The sequence below is a fragment of the Oryctolagus cuniculus genome, chromosome 2 (assembly GCF_964237555.1).
Source record: "Oryctolagus cuniculus chromosome 2, mOryCun1.1, whole genome shotgun sequence".
Classification (NCBI taxonomy): Eukaryota; Metazoa; Chordata; class Mammalia; order Lagomorpha; family Leporidae; genus Oryctolagus; species Oryctolagus cuniculus.
In genome coordinates this window covers 116,938,401-116,959,247 of record NC_091433.1, presented here as the reverse complement: position 1 = coordinate 116,959,247, position 20,847 = coordinate 116,938,401, and the positions used below count along the sequence as shown (strand labels likewise).

Sequence of the window (20,847 nt, the reverse complement as noted above, 5' to 3'; positions counted from 1 at the left end):
AGGGGGAGCCAAGACAGCAGCGCTTCCCAGGGGGCAGTGTGACAAGTGCCCGGAACCAGAGTGCCACCTGCCTGCTTTCAGGCTGGGTCCCCGGCAGTCCTGCCAGGTTTCCTACCATGATGTCCTCGCCCACAGCCCCCTGCCAGTGACTTCCGCCCCCTTTTACACCCCCAGCGTCCCCTTCGCGTGCCAAGAGCTTTGCAACTGAGGCGAACCACCCAGAACGGCAGCAGCACAACCCCGGAGCTGGGTCAGCAGACCCGGAGCCGCCGTTCCTCCTGGGGCACATGAAGCTGGCTCGTGGCCTTCCCAGGCCTCAGTTTCCCCAGCTTTACATTAAGGAGGGACTTGACTGGCTTTGGAGCTATTGCAAATGGAGTCAGCTTTAGAAGGCTGTAGAATCGAGCTGCAGGTGTTGTGTGAGTTTGTGTGTGTGTATGTGTGAGTGTGTCTCTGTGTGTGTGTATGAGTGTGAGGGTGAGTGTATGAGTGTGAATGTAAGTGTATGTGTGAGTGAACGTGAGTGTGTGTCTGCATGTGTGAGTGTATGTGGGAGAGTGTGTGTATGTGTGAGTGTATCTCTGAGTGTGAGTGTATGAGTGTGAATGAAGTGTATTTGTGTGTGAACATGAGTGTGTCTATATGTATGAGTGTATGTGGGAAAGTGTGTGTATGTGTGTGAGTGTGAGTGTGGGTGTATGTGAATGTGTGTGTATGAGTGTGAGTCCATGTGTGTGAGTGTATGAGTGTGTGTGCATGTGAGCGCACGAGAATGTGTGTGTGTGCATGTATGTGAGTGTGAGTACATATGTGAGTGTGTATGTGACTGAGTATGTGAGTGTATGTGTAAGTAAGAATGTGTGTGAGTATGTGAGTGTATGTGTGTGTGTTTGTGAGTGTGAACATATGTGTGTGTCTCTGTGTGTGTATGAGTGTGAGGGTGAGTGTATGAGTGTGAATGTAAGTGTGTGTGTGAACGTGAGTGCATGTGTCTGTGTGTGAGTGTATGTGGGAGAGTGTGTGTATGTGTGTAAGTGTGAGTGAGTGTAGGTGTATGTGAATGTGTGTGTATGTGTGAGTGTATGAGCGTATGTGTATGTGAGTGCATGAGAATGTGTGTGTGCATGTATGTGAGTGTGAGTACATATGTGTGTGTATGAGTGACTGAGTTTGTGAGTGTATGTATAAGTATGAATGTGTGTGAGTATGTGAGTGTGTATGTGTCTTTGTGTATGTGTTTGTGAGTGTGAATATATGTGTGAGTGTGTGTATGTGTGTGTGAGTGTGGATGTGTGTGAGTATATGTGTGTATGAATGTATGTGTGTATGAGTGACTGAGTGTGCGTGTAGGTGTAAACGTGAATGTGTGAGTATGTGTGAGGGTGTGTATGCAAGTGCCGCTGTCAGGAAGCCGTGCCACGGGTGTCCAGCCTGCTGCAGAAGCCTCCCCTGGCCGAGGAATTGGGGTCTGTCCCAGGCTCGACAGAGGAAGTCAGCCAGGCTGGGAGGGCAGGAGGAGCTGGGGGAGAGGAGGTGGGGCACAGCCAGACTTGGTTAAGCCACTCTGATGCGAGCCTCTTGGGCAGAGATCAGATGGTCGGTGACCCATCTGATAAGAACCATGCCCTTGGCCACTTGGAGATTTGATTGTCAAAAGCCCAGATGGTGAGTTAGCGTCACCTGTGGATTCTTTCTGACCCGGTCTGCCAGTTCACCTGCACTGGTTGAACGGACTGTCAGTTATATGAGACCTTTACCAATTATTTCCAGGAAAGAGGCAATTGACCCAATGAAGCAAACCCAGAGGTTGCTTTGGCTTCTTGGAGATGGCCTTGGATATGCCACCTCCAGTCCTCAGAGGAACTCAGCACCCATCACCAAGCACCAGTGGCCAGACGCCTGAGAAGGGAAAGTCCCGCGAACAATGGGCTTGGGGACTCCGTCTCTGCCACCCATGCAATGGAAGTGGTGAACACAGGGTGTGAATCCTGCTACTCCTGGTCTCTCCATGGCAGACATGGCTAATCAATCACAGCACTCATTCCCAAGGGCCCCAAGGGCAGCCTCAGAATCCTTTTCAACACAGAGCTTCAGGCAGCCCTTACCAATCAATTCGATTTGGCACGGCTGGTGGACCAGATGATCTGCAAGCCTCCCTCCAGCTGTGCTGCGCTAAGATTGCAACTGCTTGGGCGTCTCGAGGTCTCGGCCAGGAGACCACCAGATCCACAGCTGTCCCTGGGGCTTCCCAGACCTGAGGAGCAGCCCTCCAGCGGGTGCCTTATTAATTTTCCTCTCTGCTAATAAATGTGCATTGCGTCAGCTCCATTCTGCCCCCTCATGTTCTCTGGCTGCCACCATCAGCTGGGACTTTTTCAGAGAGCTGTAAAAATAGGTGGTGTGCGTGTGTGCATGTGTGTGTGTGTGTGCATGTGCATGTGTGTACAGAAGCAGCAGCCCAGGGTGTTTTGTTTCTCTTCCGAGGGCCGGGGGAGATGGGCAGGGAAGACTTCACAATGAAGGAATGTGCTCTGGAGAGAACTGAATGCTGTTTCCCCTCAAAAAGCAGCGGCGGCTGCGGCAGTGGCTGCAACAGCTCTCATCTGGTTTCACATCTCGCCACGGGGCACTTGCGCGGGGACTGGGGACAGCTCCCAGGAGACACCAGCTAAGCCGAGGCTTGTTAGGCCGCTGACAACTGGGTCCCGATGAACAAAGCCCTGAAGAGCGGGAGTGAGCGGTCGGCTCTCCGGCTGCCCCCTGGCTGGCGCAGCCTGCGCGTTCTGGGGGCGGGGGACGGCTCCAGCGAGGCCCTTGTCCCCCCTTCTCCGCCATGCAGTTCAGGCGGGCCGGAGCTGAGCTTGCTCCCCCAAACGTGAAGGTTTCCCTTCTCCCCTCTGCTGTCCGGCTCCGCGTTGGGAAGAGGCTTCAGACAGATCCTTGCTTGCTAGGGATGCGAAGAGCCGGAGGTCTGCGGGCTCCGCCTGCTCCTCAGTCCTCTCCCGCTACAGATGGAGGATCTGAGGCTTCCAGGGGGCAGGGGTGGGAGGCCCAAGGGAGCAGGGCAGGTCCTGGGAAGAGAACGCATTGCCCTTTGAGCCCAGACCAGCAGGAAGCTCAGAGTGCTCCCAGCCTAGCACTCCTTGAACTTGAGTCATGAAAAGCAGCGTGTGGCCACAGTGCCCCAGGGCTTGAATTAAACTCTTACACTTCACGCTTTTCATTCTCAGATAATTATAAACCCAGAACAAATTAATAAATGAAGGCAAACAGAACTACAGAAGTGATCCAAATGCTAACAGCAAGAGGCTCACAGGATGGGGAGTATCGTCTGGTTGACACAGAATCCCATGGGGTGTGCAAGAGGGGCAGAGAACTGGTCGGGGGCTGGGGCCTTCCAGTCTGGCCCCCATCACAGGCCATTAGCATGGGGACTCCAGGGGACGGGGAGGGAAGAGGACCAGGAGAGGGCAGGCCTGAGTCAGACTCGGGACAGAGGAAGCTGAGAGCCTGCGGGTGAGCGGCTCCCGGCAGCCTGCAGATGCTTCTGCGCTGTGGTCCAGCAGAGCCTGGCACTGCCTTGTCTTCCTGGGGCAGGGCTTCTTGGGCGGTGTGCAAACAAAGCATGGATGGAGGGAGCTCAAGGTGAGAAAGTTGCAGCTCCATGGGGCAGCATGGGGAGGCCGCAGGGGTGAGCAGCACAGGCTCAGAGGACGGGAGAGAGCAAGCCATGGGCACTCGTCTGCCTAGCCCAGTCCCACCTTTCTAGTCTGGTTCAAACACCCCTTCCTCCAGGAAGTCCCTCCGCGCTGTTCTGCCCCACTCCAAATTCCCACCACTTTTCCAGCAGCCCCTGCCACCTTACAGTTGTATGATCTTTCCCACTGGACGTGGAGCCCTTGAGGGGGACGCTGTGCCTCCTCGCTGAGGTTTCTGTTCTCATCACTGCAGATCCCCAGCCTCCGTGCAGCGTCCGGCAGGTGGCACTGGAGCGTGACCGCCGGATGGGGGTTGCTTATCCTCCACAGGTGGGCTCCTGCTGGTGGAAACCTCACGGAGCTCATCTTCCTAGCCAGCTGGTTGTGCCACCTGGCTCTAGATGTATCCAAAGGAAGAATGACACAGCTCACACGAAGCCCTTGTCCCCTGGGAGACCCAAAGCCAGAGGAGCGAGTGAATTTGAGACACCATCAGGGTTCACAGGAGAGAGCAGTGGTGTCTCTGCCCCGGGAGCCACCGTTTCTTTTGTCAAAGCAGCCGGCAGGCGAGCTGGGCAGGCACTATTCCTTAAGCAATGATTGAGTGCCTATGGTTTGTTCTAGAAGCTGGAACATAGCAATGAGCAAGACAGATGGAGATCCCAGCCCACCTGCCACTGCAGGGCAGGGGGAGACGGAAGTGAGCGCACGAGACAGTAATGCGTGTGTACGGTTTGGCGGATGGTGGACATGCTGAAAGCCTAAATGGGGGAGGAGCTGGAATACATTGAAGGGGGCGGCATCAGAACAGCCTCACTGAGGAGGGGACGCAGAAATCCCAAAGCCAGGAGGCCACCCGGAAGAGCATTCCAGGCAAAGGGAACAGCCAGTGCTAAGGCCCTGAGGTAGGAGCCTGCTGGGTAGATTCAAGGAGTAGCAAGGCGCCCAGAGTAATTAGGGTAAAGGAATAGGGTGGGGATGAGGCCAGCGAGGACATGAGGGACCAGACTCCATTCTGGTTCTTACCCTATGTGCCGGTTCTCTCCAGGTGCACAATAAGCCACCCCAAAGGTAGTGATGTAGCAGAACGCCTGCGTGCTCCTGTTGTGGTTCTGTGGATTGGCTGGGCTCAGCTGGCCGGTTCTTGCTGCGTGGGTGCTCCCAAGGCTGGGGTGATAGCACCGGGGCTGGAGGCATCTGAGGGCTCCCCGGGGCACCTGCTTTGCTCTGACTCCCTGGTCTGACTCCACGGTGCCCTCCAGGGGGCCCCACTCTCTCCTTGACCTCCCACATGCCGGGCAGGGGGCTGAGACGGCCAGACCAGACCTCATGAAGCACAGCGCCACTGCCGCAGGTGCGGGGACAGGCTCCACTTGCCACGCGTGTAGAGAGGGAAGGGGCTGGCAGCAGTATCTATACATCTCTGGAAAAGAGGCAGTCACGGGGCGGGCTCCAGCAGAGAAAGGGCATGTGCCCTTTTAGCTGGATTCTAGGCCAGAGCAAACCTGTGATGCCATCGCCTCCTGTTGTTTATGGATCACCTATGTCCCCTTCCCTCCCCTCCTGGGTGGCCTTAAAATCGGGCCTTTGCCCAGCTCCAAAGACGACCTCCCTCTCCCACATGGACAGAGGCAGGTGGCAGGAAGAGTGGAGAGGGAGTCCGGGCGTCTCATCACGGGGTGCAGTGTCCCAGTGGTTCATGTTGGCAGTGCTGGCACTGTGGCTGGGAGATGGAGGGTGGTTTGGGGCCACCAGGCCGAGGCCAGGCTGCTGTGGGCACAACTGCAGGTGCGTCAGTCATGCTGTATTCTCTGTCCCCCAGCGCTTCCTCCTGACAGTCTGCTCCCCACCCTTGCTCTCTTCCCTAACAGGTGCCACACCTACTGTGGAATGACCTGCACAGCCTGGTTCAGGAGTGCAGGACATCAGTGTGGCCAGCAGAAGAGGTTCCATCCTATCCGGCCAAGAGGATGGCAGTCATTGGCTGTCACCTGGCAGAGTTGTCCTGCTTTCGCTCAGGGGCGGCACGTGTGCGCCAGGAACTGCTGACCAGGTTCCACCAGCAATGCAGGCAGGGCCCTGGGGCCTGGATGCCAGCACCTGGGGATCACGTGCCCGGGACTCCTGATTGTCCAAGGTGGTGCCCCTGCTATCTGACCTTGACCTGGATGGAGCCAGAGGGGCACCGGGGAAGCCAGTGGCTTCAGCTGAGTGTGGGACAGCAGGAAGTGCACCACCCAGGCTGGCAGTGCATGCAGGGGAGCCAGCTGTCAAAAAGGGGAGTCCAGGCCGGCGCCGCGGCTCACTAGGCTAATCCTCCGCCTAGCGGCGCCGGCACACCAGGTTCTAGTCCCGGTCGGGGCGCTGGATTCTGTCCCGGTTGCCCATCTTCCAGGCCAGCTCTCTGCTGTGGCCAGGGAGTGCAGTGGAGGATGGCCCAGGTGCTTGGGCCCTGCACCCCATGGGAGACCAGGAAAAGCACCTGGCTCCTGGCTCCTGCCATCGGATCAGCGCAGTGCGCCGGCCGCAGCGAGCCGGCCGCGGCGGCCATTGGAGGGTGAACCAACGGCAAAGGAAGACCTTTCTCTCTGTCTCTCTCTCTCACTGTCCACTCTGCCTGTTAAAAAAAAAAAAGGGGGGGTCCATAGGTGGCCCAGTTACTCATCTCCCCGGATGCCCCTCACTGTGCTTTCAGGAGGCAGTGAAGCACAATGGTTCAAAGCTTGGGTCTGGGGGTTAGCTGGCCTCGTTTTCCATTGGCAGGTTTATTCTCCCCCTCTGGGAGCCTTGGTTGTGTTCATTGTCAGAGGGGTTCTGTTCCCTGGGCTGGTGTAAGTATTAATGGGACAGACCCTGCAATCATTCCCTGTGGGGTTGTTATCGCTGCCTGGATTTCTAGCATCCACTCCTGGTGGCCGAAGCCCTAAGCCCTAAGCCTGAAGCTCTTCTGTTCCTTTCCTTTCCAGCTTCACCCCTGTTCCCTGAACCAGACATCCAGGGGATAGGGAACGTACCAGTGACACTATTATGTGATGCCAACGTGTTGGCATCAAACTGACTCAAAGTTCAGTGTGGCTCTGGCCTCAGAATCAGCCCTTAAGGCATTCGGATCTGGCTGAAGAGCCCATGAGAGTATTTTAGGCATGGAAAGCCAAGACACTCTGGAAAAAAAAATAAAAAAAAGAACGGGGCCATCAAAGAAGGAGGTACCTTTCTCTGAAGCGAGGAGAGAACTTCCACTTTTGACTATGACCCTGTCGGAATAAGATCGAAGTTGGCGAACTCAAAAGGCTTCCATAGCCTTGGCAACTCATGACTAGAGCCTAGGGAGATTACTGACGCCATAAACAAGAGTGTCAAATTGTTAAGTCAACAACAGGAGTCACTGTGTACTTACTCCTCATGTGGGATCTGTCCTTAATGTGTTGTCCAATGTGAAGTAATGCTATAACTAGTACTGAAATAGTATTTTACACTTTGTGTTTCTGTGTGGGTGCAAACTGATGAAATCTTTACTTAATATATACTGAATCGATCTTCCGTATATAAAGAGAATTGAAAATGAATCTTGATGTGAATGGAATGGGAGAGGGAGCGGGAGATGGGAGGGGTGCGAGGGGGAGGGAAATTATGGGGGGGAAGCCAATGTAATCCATAAACTGTACTTTGGAAATTTATATTTACTAAATTAAAAAAATCTGAAAAAAAAGAAATAATAATTTGTGAAAACAGGAGCAGGCAGTTAGCCTAGCAATTCAGGTGTCTGCTGTCCACCTTGGAGTGCCTGTTTTCCATTCCTGGCTCTAGGTATTTACTCCAGCTTCTCCCCACTGCCGACCTTGGGAAGCAGCAGTTGTGGCTCAAGTAATTGAGTTCCTGTCTCCCGTGAGAGTCGGGAGCACATTTCTGGGCCCTGGCTTTGGCCCTGGCCCAGCCCTAACCATTGCAGGTATCTGGTGAGTGAAACAGTGAACGGGTGCTCTCTTTGTGTCTGTCTGTGTCTCTCTTTTTCTCTTTCTCTCTCTGCCTCTGATTCCAAAATAAATTTTAAAAAAATTTTAATTTGTGAAAACATAAAAAGTAGCCATGAGGCAATACATTATTTGAGCTACAAATTAATCATTTATACCTATTATCTACTTTAAGAAGCTCTTTATATAGATTAATGTAAATACCATTTTTATATATACTATTTTTTGTAATGAACTGGAAAGAAACATGCCATTGCAATTAAATGTAACCATTAAATATACCAGGTTTAAGATCTGAAATTCTGTGGATGGGGATTCAGAAGAAGAGGGTCTGGAATGAAAAAAACACTTAATTTTCATTGTATATCAGTACTGTTGAACTTTTAAAAAGTATGTATATATTGCTTTTTCTATTATAAAATATACTTTTAAAAGTGAAAAAAAAGTTCAGTGTGGGATTTTTTATTTTTATTTTTTTTGACAGGCAGAGGGGACAGTGACAGAGAGAGAGACAGAAAGAAAAGTCTTCCTTTTGCCGTTGGTTCACCCTCCAATGGCAGCCGCGGCCGGCGCGCTGCGGCCGGCGCACCGCGCTGATCCGATGGCAGGAGCCAGGAGCCAGGTGCTTTTCCTGGTCTCCCATGGGGCGCAGGGCCCAAGCACTTGGGCCATCCTCCACTGCACTCCCTGGCCACAGCAGAGAGCTGGCCTGGAAGAGGGGCAACCGGGACAGAATCCAGCGCCCCGACTGGGACTAGAACCTGGTGTGCCGGCGCTGCAAGGCGGAGGATTAGCCTAGTGAGCCGCGGCGCCGGCCCAATGTGGGATGTTTTTGACAAAGGGCAGAGATTTTTTTGGGGTGTCTGTGTCATCCCATCAAGGGGCGGAGCACCCTGCGAGCTTTTTTATTGACAGCTCTATGGATGTGTGACACCCATTTTACTGTCATCCCAGGGCCATCACTCCAGGGTCCCAAACCAGCATCAAGTTCCTAGCCGGGAAACTGCACTGTGTGCAGTCCTGGCAGTGTTCTACCACCAGGGGGCGCTGCCTAGCTGGTCTTTGCCCTGCATCTCAAGGAGGCTGAGAGAGGGCAGAGCTAAGATCCCTGCTGGGGAACAGATTTAATGCCTAGCGTAGGGGGGTGCGGGCCAGCTGGCCGGGGCCTTGAAGGTCTGTGTCCTGCCAGGCTGTGACTGGAGACAGCAGGGACCCTTCATAGCAGCTGGACTTTTTACCGTTTGCCTCACACACAGGTCCGTCTAACATGAACAGGATGTTACATGGTAATGAACCCAGGCTCAGAGAGGTGACCGGGCCGCGCAAAGCCGTGGCTCCTCCGAGGTCTGCCGGTGCATTCAACCAGGGAGAGAGGCAGCGAGGGCGCAGGTGGAGCCTGGAGCCCGGAGCCCAGCTCCACCTGCACCCAAGGCAGCTGACTTCCCACCCACCCCTTCCCCTCCTCCACCCTCAGGGACCTGCTGCTCTATCCGAAGGGCTTGGTAAGGGTCTCAGGACCAGTGCGAGTGGGGCTCACTACTGAACCAAGACGAGCGATTCTTCCTGGTCTCTTTAGGGCTGACACAGCCCTGCCAGAAACTTCTCACACAGCCCACCTGGCCACAGCAACACCGCCTGCACTTGCACTTGGAGTCTGGGGGCAGGTCCCGGGGTCCGGGCTGACACAGGAGGCCCAAGGCCACCCTTATGTCTGCCTGAGGCATGGTGCGCTGTTATCGTCTCTGCTTCATACAGGAAAGCGAGGTCCAGAAAGAGCCGGAGCCCTGCAGCTTCGCTCCATCTCTGCCACTGCCTGGCAAGATGCGCTGGGTCGGGGCTCCAGACAGAGCGATGGAGAGGGCACAAGGGTTGGTGTGCTTCAGCAAACATTTCCTGGGCAGCAGGCATTTCAGGTACTCACCAATCCGGAGGGTGCAGCTGGCTTGCCGGGGCGGCAGAAGCAAGCAGGAGCCACGGCAGGCTGGGGCGATCAGCAAGGGCTTCTGAGAGGAGGGGGAACTGGAGGTGGACATGAGAGGAGGGGCATACTCGGCCAGGAGCAAAGGCCACGTGTTAGGGACCAGGGCTGGATGAGGAAGCCACAGGGGAAGCAGGGGGCACGCCCTTGGTCTTCAGAACAGAGGTGAGGTGCAGGCAGAGCCAGGTGAGCAGGGAAGGGGGTGTCTGGGGAACCATCTCAGAGGATTCACTGTAGTCAGCAAATCACTTCTCAGCATGCGCCGTGCATGCGTGCGCACTGTGTGTGTGTGTGCGTGTGTGTGTGTGTGTCTGTGTTTCAAGCCTACGTCAACGTCATTTTCCATTTATGACCTCCTTTTGTTTTCCCGAAGACGTTGGCTAGCCAGGGATATCATCCTCCAAGGCAGAAACAGGGCTCCCATGGGACGACAGGCCCTGTTCACCATCGCAGTAGAAAAGCTGAGGCCCAACAGCGCTGGGTGCTTGTCCCTGGACCTCGGGCCCAGACTCTCAGCCCACCTCCCAGACCCCCACATGCTGCAGGTCACTCTCCAGGCTGGGCGTGAGCCCTTGCACTTTTACTAGAGCTCAAGGCCAGGGTCAAGGGACCATCTTCTGGGTACGCAGGAGGTACAGCCACGGTGAGAGGGTCAGAGGTGAGAGAACTCCCCAGCTGTCCCGGGGGGGGGGGGGGCAGACGTGTGGAGGTGGCCTGTGTGCCAGGGCTCTTAGTCTGACCTCTGCCTGTCAGAGTGGAGTGGCACAGAGGACTGGAGACCTGGGGAGTCCCAGGGGCCAGCACCTGCAGATCTCTCTCTCTGAGCCAGGTTCTGCTCTCCCAACCCTCAGGTGGAAGACAAGACCAGGAGCCCCTGTGCACCATGAGGGGATGGAGGCACGCTGAGGTTAAGGGATGAATTCTGGAGATCACCCAGCAAGTGCACCCAGGGATTCTGCCTCAGTTAGTACTTCATTCATACTCATAAACACCACCTCCCACGTGCCTGGTGCCGGGATTCCTTTGGGCACCGCTGGGACTCGGGCGTTGATGTCCCCTGAATTTCTCATTCACAGGGGCCTGTGGTGAGAGGGCTTCAGATTCTCCCAGGCGCCAGGGCAGTGTGCGAATCCCAACCTTCCATCCTCTGTTGCTGCTCGGGAAAAGCGTGTGCAGCCTCAGTTTCCCTAGGGCCTAAACTCTCTCAAATACTCCTGGCTTCCTTGTTCCAGCAAGTGAGAGCGCTTACTGGGTCGCTGACCCTTCTCGGTCCGCCCGAACGGGACAAGCCGCAGCGGGCGGGCAGAGGGCAAGGTGGGCGCTGTGTCCCCAAGAAGCTGCAGCAGGGCAGGCCCCGCGGGGCTGTGCGGAAGGGCGCAGCGCAGAGGGCCACGCGCCCAGGCGCAGGGCAGGGAGCAGCGCGCCCCCATCCGAACAGGGGCGGGGCGGGGGTCCCGAGGAGGCAGGTTCCGCGCCGACGGGAGGGGGCTGGCCAGGAGGTGGAGAGCACGCGGACAAAGGAGGCGGCCGGCGGCCCAGCTGTTTTGAAAAATGCTTCCTGTTTCTTTAAAGGCGCTCGCGGCTCGGGCGGCTGGGGCTGGGGAGGCGACGGCTGCAGGAGCTGCCTCCTCTCCGGGCGGCGGCGCTGACTGATCTCGCGAACCGGGCTTCTGTGTAAACTGAGGCTAAACAAACACAGATGGAGCGCAGCGGGCGTTCTCCAGCAGTGCTGGCGCGGCGGCAGCGACTTCAGATGACACTCTGAGCGCTCCGGGAGCGGACGGCCCCGCGGCCACGCCGAGCCGGCGGCGCAGCTGCCCCGGGCGAGGGGGAGAGGGCGCGCGGGCGGGAGCGCGGGCGGGCGGAGGGGGAGCGCCCGAGACTCGGCGGCGCTGCGCGCGGCGGCGGCCCGGGCAGAGCCGGCGCGCGGCGTGCAGAGCGGGTGCAGCCGGCGCGCGTCCCGCGTCCCCACGCCCCCCCCGGCCCGCGCGCTGTCCGCGCCATGAAGCACATCCCGGTCCTCGAGGACGGGCCGTGGAAGACCGTGTGCGTGAAGGAGCTGAACGGCCTCAAGAAGCTCAAGCGCAAGGGCAAGGAGCCGGCGCGGCGCGCGAACGGCTATAAAACTTTCCGACTGGACTTGGAAGCGCCCGAGCCCGCCGCCGCCGCCGCCGCCGCCACCAACGGGCTGCGGGACAGGACCCAGCGGCTGCAGCCCGTCCCCGTTCTGGCCCCTGTGCCAGCCGCCGTGGCGCCGGCCGTTCTCCCAGGTGGGAGCGCGGACACAGCTGGGGAGCGCAGGGGCGCCGGGGCGCCGGAGGTCTCGGACGCACGGAAACGCGGCTTCGCCCTGGGCGCAGTGGGTCCGGGACTCCCCACGCCGCCGCCGCCGCCGCCTCCAGCGCCCCTGGGCCAGGCACCTGGAGGTCCCGAGGCACCGTCGTTCCGCGAGCCCGGCCTGCGTCCCCGCATCTTGCTGTGCGCACCGCCCGCACGCCCGGCGCCAGCCGCGCCCCCCGCGCCCCCGGAGCCCTCGGTGCGCCCCGCGCTCCCCACGCGCCCGGGGGAAAGTTCCTACTCGTCAATTTCACACGTAATTTACAATAACCACCCGGATTCCTCCGCGTCGCCTAGGAAACGGCCGGGCGAGGCGACCGCCGCCTCCTCGGAGATCAAAGCCCTACAGCAGACCCGGAGGCTCCTGGCGAACGCCAGGGAGCGGACGCGGGTGCACACCATCAGCGCAGCCTTCGAGGCGCTCAGGAAGCAGGTACCTGCGCCCCGCGTCCCGCTCCCCGCGCCTGGGGGCGTGCGGCCGGGTGGGTGGCTGGGTGACCCGGCACAGCTGCCAGGGCAGGGGTGCGTTTGAGGAGCAAGCTGTCGCCGCACGGTCCGACCGCGGGGCCCACACGGGATTGGGCAGTCGTGGGGCCGCGACCTCTGCCGCAGCGCTGGCACGAATCTGAGCTTGCAAAGTGGAGGTGAGGGTTGGAGCTCTCGGGGCCGGGTCCGCGCCGGCACCCCGGGATATAAGCCTGACTGCGCGTCAGACTCCAGCCTCGGCGTTCATTTTTATGGCCGCGAATATTTGTCTCCTGGAGTCCCCAGGGCGCCGTGGGGGCGTGGGGAGGGAAATGTGGAACTCTGTCCCGGGAGCGGGGAGGGACACTCTTTCCCTTGGGAGTATTTGGTGTGGGTAAAGGGTCTTAACGCCCCGTTGGTGCGGGCGAGGCCCAGAACACCGCGAAGGAGCGATCTTGGGGCTGCTTGAGTGTGAGGGTCTCGACGGGGGCGAACGTGGAGGAAGGGGGAGCCCGTGAGCCCATCTTCATCCCCGGCTCCCAGCAGGCGTACCTGGCGCGCTCGCTCAGGCTGCTGCTGGCCTCTGCACCCCTCGCCCTGGCGTTCTTCAGGTCCCGGCTGCAAGCGCGCCCCCTCCCCAGGGGCGGCGTCAGGCGTTGGCTGGTGGGAATCTGCTGAGAGGCCCTTAGCTGCGGGATTCCCTGGGGAGGGGGTGCAGGATGGGGCGCTCGCTGTGTGGGTTGGTGTGGACTGCCCCACCAGACAGCGCCCCGTGGTGGGGGTGTGGAGAAACACTTAACCCAAGACTTGTTCATGGTGGGGCGAGGCAGGGCACAACACTACAGCTCAGCAGCACCCTGTGCTTCTGGCTTCTAGAAAGGGACTGGCAAGTGCCCCACCCCCACCCCATCCCACACAGGGAATGGAGAAGGGTTGGGGGTGGATGCTTCTGGTTTGAGGAGTGAGGTTGTTTTTTTTTTTTTCCTACTGTGTGACTGACTTGCTCTGTGACTCCAGGAAAGTTACTCAACCACTCTGGGCTTTAGCCAGCAACACATTTCGGAATATGTGACCTTTCTAAATCCTACTCTTCTCTTTCTCCAGGAGTAGCATGGGGGTAGCTGTGCCTGTGTCCGCTGAACCCCTGGGGGAGAGAAACTATGCAGCTTTTGAGCCAAAGTGTGTCTCTTGAGTGGGGGTGGGGCAGTGCCTGCAGCCGCACCAGCTGTGCCCTGGGCAGGAGGTCCAGTGGAGCAGTCAGCCCAGCCCCGGCCAGCAGCTCTGTGTGTGAGTGTCTGGGGAGGGACTGCAGCCCGCGGGGCGTCCTGCAGCCCACTCGGTGAGCCGGAAGGTGACAGAGGGCAGAGAACTACCCGTCCACCTGCTCACCTTGCACCTAAGGGAGTCCCTTCCAGACTGGAAGCCATGTGCCAGGGCCTCCCGGCTGGTGAGTCACGGGCAGGGCTGGCGCCAAGGTCCTTTTGCTGCCGGTTCAGGGCCCGTCTGCCCCTCCAGCTGCTGCTTTCAGTTCCAAGGGAGAAAATACTCCTGGCAGGGGTGCTTGGTTACGGCTCGGGGTCCGGGGGCTTGTACTTCTGCCCACGAGACATCCGGTCTTCCCTGACCTTAACGACACCCCAGTCAGGGTTGGACTCACCCATTTCACGGAATGGAAACCTGAGGCCGCAGAAGGAGGGAGACTGGTCCAAGAGCACCTGGCAGGTTAGGGAAGATGGCAGTGGTCCCTAGAATGTCTGCTGACCAACTATCCCACAGTGCCGTCTGTGTGTCTAAGCGGAAAGCTCAGAGGGAGACAGGTGCACACACCCCTGCGTGTGCCCGCCAGCACACAGAAGTACCCGGTCACAGAGTGCCTGTTCCTGTTCGCTTCCTCGTCGCCCACTCTTCCTGTCCCTCCCCGGGAAAGGCTGCAAGGCCAGAGTGCACACCTGCCTATTGTCTCAGAAGGAAGGAAATAGAGCCAGTGCACTTCTGGTCGCACAGCCAAGGCCAAGGCCGTGCCCGCTGTGTCCCACCACGCGGCACCCGTATCATGGAGGAGACCCCATGTCCCGGTGCGGTGCCTTCTTCCCCTGCACCGCAGTCTCCCGCCTGCGTGATGCACAGATGGGCTGCAGCTCTGGAGCTGGACTCAGGCCTGCCTGTTAGAAACGGGCTCTCGGGACAGGAGAGGTGGGAGGGTGGCTTTGCCCGATCTGGGACCTTGGTGGCCCCGAGGTTAGTGCTGGGGTTGGGTCTGGGGCTTTGGTCTCCTAAGCAGCTTCCTAGTATGGGGTGGGGTGGGAAGAGCACTGGCCCGGGTGTTCAGGGACTGGGCTTTGAGTCGTGTTCCCACCACATGCTCTCTGTGCGGCTGTGGACAAGTCACTCTCCCTCTCTGGGCCTCAGGTGCTAAAGCTGTGACATGATGCCACTGCTGTCCTCCTTCCCTCTTCTTTGCAAAGAGCACGTGGAGGAAGAAACGAGCATCTCTTAAAAGCATCCCAGGGCGCTCAGAGCTGGGCAAGGCTTCAACAGATGTAGCAGTACCACGTCTTTGTTTTCTTCTAAAGATTCATTCATTCATTTATTTCAAAGGCTAAGCGAGAGGGAGAGATAGAGAAAGATTTTCCATCCATTGGTTCACTCCCCAAATGACTGCAGCACAGGACTGGGCCAGGAGCCAGGAACTCCATCCTGATCTCCCCCATGGGTGGCGAGGGTCCATGTATTTGGGCCATCTTCCACTCCTTCCCAGGCACCTTAGCAGGAAGCTAGATCAGAGGCAGAGCAGCCGGGACTCCAATGCACTCTGATACAGGATGCCAGCGTTGCAGGCAGCGGCTTAACCACAACCGCGGCCGCTGTGTGCCAGGCACTGATACAAGCCCGCTATGTGTACTGGTTCATCTGGTGTCATAGGTGCCGTTATCCTGTCCCCGTCCCGCCCCATTTCACAGGTGGTGACACTGAGGTCCAGAGAGCTTGTCGACGTTGGCTGAGGTCGTGCGGCTCTTTGCAATGGACATGGCCTCACAGGTCCTGTGTGGTACACCACTTTGCCATGCCGTTCACTGGGCTGCAGCGTGGTGGGTTCTCCGTGGCTCTGTCTGGTCGCAGCCTGCATAGCTGCGTGCCACTGTCACTGCACAGCCTGGATTTGAATCAGGGCTAATGAGTTGCTTCAGTGCCTGGGGTCCTTAACAGCTCTGTGCTTCAGCCTGCCTAAGGCCCTGAGCACGAGGAAGCCAGACAGGCTCCTGTTGGGCCATAATCCACCATCTTCTCCACTGGGAGGAGAGCAGGGGAGGGCGGAGCGAGGCTGCTGCAGGTGGAGGGAGAGGCCCTCTGGTCTAGGGGTAGGGACCGGCCAGGGCAGATGGTCGGGCTGTAGCACATGCCACCAGCCCAGCTGCACCAGAGCCCCCTCCCTGCAGCCCCAGGGGACGGCCATGTGTGCACAGCTGGGCCTGGCCTGTCTTCGACACTGCTCCCTGCCGGCTGGGAGGGGTCCAAGGGAAAGGCTAGCCTTGCTGTGGGAGGGAGGGGATGCTGGGAGGGGCTGGGGGCCTTGGCCTCCGGCAGGGCCTTTCTGCTGGCGAGCTGGGCCCACCTCGGGGTCCCTGGCCAAGCCCTGCCTTGGGGATGGAGGAATGGCAGCCACGGGAGGTGGCTGGGGCGTCTCCCCCGTGAAGGCCCAGGCCACCTCCCCTGCTGTCCCTGCAGTCTCCTGGGGGTCCTCACTAAGCAAAATCCGGTACCCAGGGGAGGACACGGAGATGGTGCCCCCAGCTCCGGAGCTCCCTCTCTCTCAAATCCCATGTGCAGAAGGGAGACACGGGGGACCTCCTCCAGCGATGGGGGGCAGGCCTGTTGGCACCGGGGGCTCCCCACAGGCAGGGGCGCATGCCGGAGGGGCCCCTGTTGAGCCTCATGGTGCCGCTCCCTTTCCTGGGCCTGTTGGGATCTGAAGTGCTGTCTCCCCTTTTACAGATGAGAACATTTACAGAAGGGGAAGCTCATCCCACAGAGGTCACAGCGTGACCAGGCTCTGTCCCTGGGACTGTCTGGCTGGCCCTGGGGCCATAGCTCCTAACTGCCAAGACCCAGACTCCCAGCGTCCAGCCCCGGGGCTGTGCTGGTGGCTCCGAGGTGAAAGGATGCATTTAAAGTGACCTCTGAGGGACCTTGCCCTTCCCTGCCCTGCTCTGCCCTGCCCTGCCCGATCGGCTCAGCCTCCCAGGTGGCTGGAGAGTGGGCCCAGATGGGGGCCAGCACCCAGATGGGTGCAGTGGATAGTTGCTGCTGCAGCTGGACAGACCCAGGGCTCCCGGCGGGCTTCTGGGAGGGTGTCTTGGATGGGATCTGAAGAGCGGGCAGGAGGCGGTGCAGAAGCAGGAGGGCAGAGGGCCTCGAGGCCATGCCTGCAGGCCCTGGCTGGCTTTTGGCTTTGTCTCTCCCTGGCATCTCCCCACATCTGCCCACTGTGACCTCATCCTGAGCGCCCAGGTACTCTGTAGGGCTGGGGACCCACCCCTGGCTACGGGGTTGGCCAACGGGAGAGCCAGGCCCTCAGGCTCCCAGGCCAGTCCCCTTCCTCTGCTTTTCCCTGCATGCTGGGGTCAGGCGACGGTCCAGCTCGGGGTAGGTGGGAAGCACTGTTTGGGGGAGCACCTGGGATGTTTGAAAAATGCCAAAGGCTGCCCCTTTGAAGTTTAGAAATCATTGGGTGAGCAGAGGCAGGCCCTTATTCCCTTCTTGGAAGCCGGGTGGTCTGACGGTAGGGAGTGGGGACCAGGTGCTCCTGCCTCCTCCTCTGGCCTGTCTCCTCGGACCTCAGGGGGAACAGGTGGCTGTTGGGGGAGGGGCAGGATCTGGGTCTTGGTGGCGATGCTTAAAGAAGTAATGCACTGGGATCTCAATGAGGGGCTCCACCCACAGCTCAGGATAGGCTGGCTGGCTACCCTGGACTACAGAGGATCGAATCCTGAAGCCGCTCCTGCTGGCTAACGGGCAAGAGTCCAGCTCAGGCACGGGTTCAAAACCCACCTGTGTCTCAGCGGCTGGGAGACATGAAATTCCTACGTGCTGGGGGCAGGAGCGAAGATTGTCTCTGTGCAATAGAAGTGATCGATCGCCGGCGTCATGGCTCACCAGGCTAATCCTCCGCCTTGCGGCGCCGGCACACCGGGTTCTAGTCCCGGTAGGGGTGCCAGATTCTGTCCCGGTTGCCCCTCTTCCAGGCCAGCTCTCTGCTGTGGCCAGGGAGTGCAGTGGAGGATGGCCCAACTGCTTGGGCCCTGCACCCCATGGGAGACCAGGAGAAGCACCTGGCTCCTGCCATCAGATCAGCGTGGTGCGCCGGCCACAGCCCGCTGGCCGCGGCGGCCATTGGAGGGTGAACAAATGGCAAAGGAAGACCTTTCTCTCTGTCTCTCTCTCTCACTGTCCACTCTGCCTGTCCAAAAAAAAAAAAAAAAAAAAAAAAAAGAAGTGATCAATCCTACTGCCTACTGCACCAGGCTGTCTCGAAGATGGAAGCAGACTCTGTTATTGGCATGTCCATCCTCTGCCTGGGCCCCTCGGGCATGGAGGGCCCAAGCCACACAGGCCCTGTGGCCCAGGATGTCAGCCCTCTGCTTCCCCCAGCGCAGATGGGCGCATGGGTAGGCACCGCAGCGCCCCATGCATGGGAATGCCACGTGTGGTTTTCTTGGAGACCTGGCGTTTGACAGAAGTCACGAGGGGATGCAGGGACACGTCTGGGATGAAAATGCCCCCAGAACCTGGCGTGGGCACCCATGGGTCACCTTTGTCCTCATCTGTTGCTCTGTAGTTGCCCAGCGGTGCTGGGTCCCAGGACTGCCCCATGCTGAGCCCTCATGAGAGCCCCACACCCTGCTGGAAGGTTAGCTATTCCAGGGCTCCCTCTGGGGGACAGGGAGGCTCTGGGCTTTGTCACAAGGCTGGGCCCAGGCCCCAGGACCTCCCTGGGGTGAAGAGCAGGCAGAGGCGCTAGGCTGGCCCCTTGTTTGTTTGTTCAGGCTGATAAAGCAGGATTCGCTGGACCGTGCCTGGGATCAAGCAAGGCACACTGTCCTGCCCACTCTTCTCACAAGGAGTTGGAGCTGCGGCCAGGACTGGGAGTGGGAGGAGGCGGCGCGTGCTTGAAAGGGAGCTGGCGTTCTCTGGGTGGCCTCCTCTCCCTCTCTGGGTCTCTGAGTTTCAGGACCCCTGGGGTCTGTGTCCCGGCTCCGGAACTTGCCGTGGGGACCCTCTGCTACACCGAGGGTGGGGATTCCCTGAGCTCTGGCAGGCTTTGCTTATTCTGTGCAGCACACGGGTCCTCTCGTTGAATCCTCACTGCTCTGTTCACGGTAGGGCGAGGACACCGAGGCCCAGGATGACCTTGGGCTGACAGCAGGGCGGGACGAGAGCCAGGTGCTGAACGCGGGTGACAGAAGGGCACGTGCACTTGGGCTGTGTGCCGGGCAGCTGGGTCTCCATCCTCAGAGAGTGAAGGTGTTTGAACTCAGTTCAGAGTGCATGCTGGGGTCACCTGGTGGATGCAGAGGGCGCGCGTGTGCTCATCCTGATTCCCTTGTCCTGTAAACCCTTTCGAGGGCCTGTACGGGCAGCTCCCATATGCTAGTCCACTCCCAAATGCTTGCAACAGCCAGGGGTGGGTCAGGCTGAAGCCAGGAGCCAGGAACTCAACTCAGGTCTTCCACATGGGAGACAGGGGCCCAAGCCCTTGAGCCATCACCTGCTACCTCACAGGATGCACATTTCTGGGGAGCTGCACCAGAAGCCAAGTGGCCAGGCCTTGAAGTAGGCACTCTGACATGAGATGGGAGTATCCCAGTCTATGCTGAACACCTGCCCCTGTTATAACATTATAACAGCACCCGAGTGTGAATTCTCTGAAGGCAGGAGGTTGAACTCCCATCTGCTGGTTTGTTCCCCAAGACCAGGTGGGGGGGAGGTGCAGGGGGCAAAGCCAGGAGCTAGGAACTTGGTCCAGGTCTCCTGTGCGGGTGGCAGGGAGCCAACCTCTTGAGCTTCCAGGGTCTGTGTTAGCAGGAAGCTGGAGTCAGGAATTGAACCCAGGTACTTGGTGTGGGACGTAGGCAGCTTAACCAGTGTCTCAATTGCTAGGCTAAATGCCCATCCTGGGAATCAGATTTTTAAATCATTGAATCCCCAAGTGCCCAGCAAAGCGAGGGTCACTGAATGAATGAATGAAACATCAGAGATGTTTCTGTGTAAACAGACGGTGCTTAGCACAGGTAATAAAACTAGGTGAAACATCCTAGCCCCGTCCCCGACCCCTGCCGGGCCGAGGGATGCACTGCGCAGAAGTCCCTGCAGGCCGGCGCCGCGGCTCACTAGGCTAATCCTCCGCCTTGCAGCGCCGGCACACCGGGTTCTAATCCCGGTCGGGGTGCCGGATTCTGTCCTGGTTGCCCCTCTTCCAGGCCAGCTCTCTGCTGTGGCCAGGGAGTGCAGTGGAGGATGGCCCAAGTACTTGGGCCCTGCACCCCATGGGAGACCAGGAGAAGCACCTGGCTCCCAGCTTCGGATCAGCGCGGTGCGCCGGCCGCAGAGCGCTGGCCGCGGCGGCCATTGGAGGGTGAACCAACAGTAAAAGTAGACCTTTCTCTCTGTCTCTCTCTCTCTCACTGTCCACTCTGCCTGTCAAAAAATAAAAAAAAGAAGTCCCTGCAGCCTTGCTAACACCTTTTCCCGTGCTCTGCAGGTGCCGTGCTACTCGTATGGGCAGAAGCTGTCTAAGCTGGCCATCCTGAGGATTGCCTGTAACTACATCCTGTCCCTGGCACGGCTGGCTGACCTGGACTACAGCGCAGACCACAGCAACCTCAGCTTCTCTGAGTGCGTGCAGCGCTGCACCCGCACCCTGCAGGCCGAGGGGCGTGCCAAGAAGCGCAAGGTACTCACTGACCACTGGGGCTGCAGGGGGGAGGCAGGGCTGGGCACTGGCGGGAGCCCTGCCTGTGCGCAGGATTCCCAGGGGACACAGGTCTCCTCTTCCCTGGGGTTGTCGGTGGGACACTGCCCTGGTAATAGAGCTGCTGGCTGACCTTGGACAGTCATCAGGGTCTCTGGGCCTGGGTTGCCTATCACTTAAATGGAACCCTTCCTGGTGTTGCATGCTTTAAAGTGCTGTTTCCCATGTGGCCCCTGATACATGTCCCATCAGGACGAGACTCTAGTGAGCAGGGTCACAGTCTAGGAGAGCCCTTCAGCAGGTCAGGGAAGGTGACTTGGCTGAAGTCGCATTCCGAGGCTGCGCACGAAGGCGGGTGATTGTCATCCGTCCATCTGTCCACTCATCCCTTCTTGAGGGGGTTTCTAAGCCCTGACTTCACACAGGCGA

At 58.8% G+C, this 20,847-nt stretch overlaps 1 protein-coding gene across 1 annotated transcript in view; it reads left to right on the top strand.

The window, feature by feature from the left end:
• The first annotated feature begins 11,257 nt into the window (after window positions 1-11,257).
• The window catches only part of ATOH8 (atonal bHLH transcription factor 8), a 29,268-nt gene continuing 19,678 nt past the window's right edge, over window positions 11,258-20,847 (top strand). Inside the window, exons 1-2 of the mRNA XM_008254167.4 lie at window positions 11,258-12,417; window positions 20,209-20,400. Coding sequence (XP_008252389.2) covers window positions 11,650-12,417; window positions 20,209-20,400 — 960 coding nt within the window. The 5' untranslated portion in view covers window positions 11,258-11,649. The remainder of the gene's footprint in view (window positions 12,418-20,208; window positions 20,401-20,847) is intronic.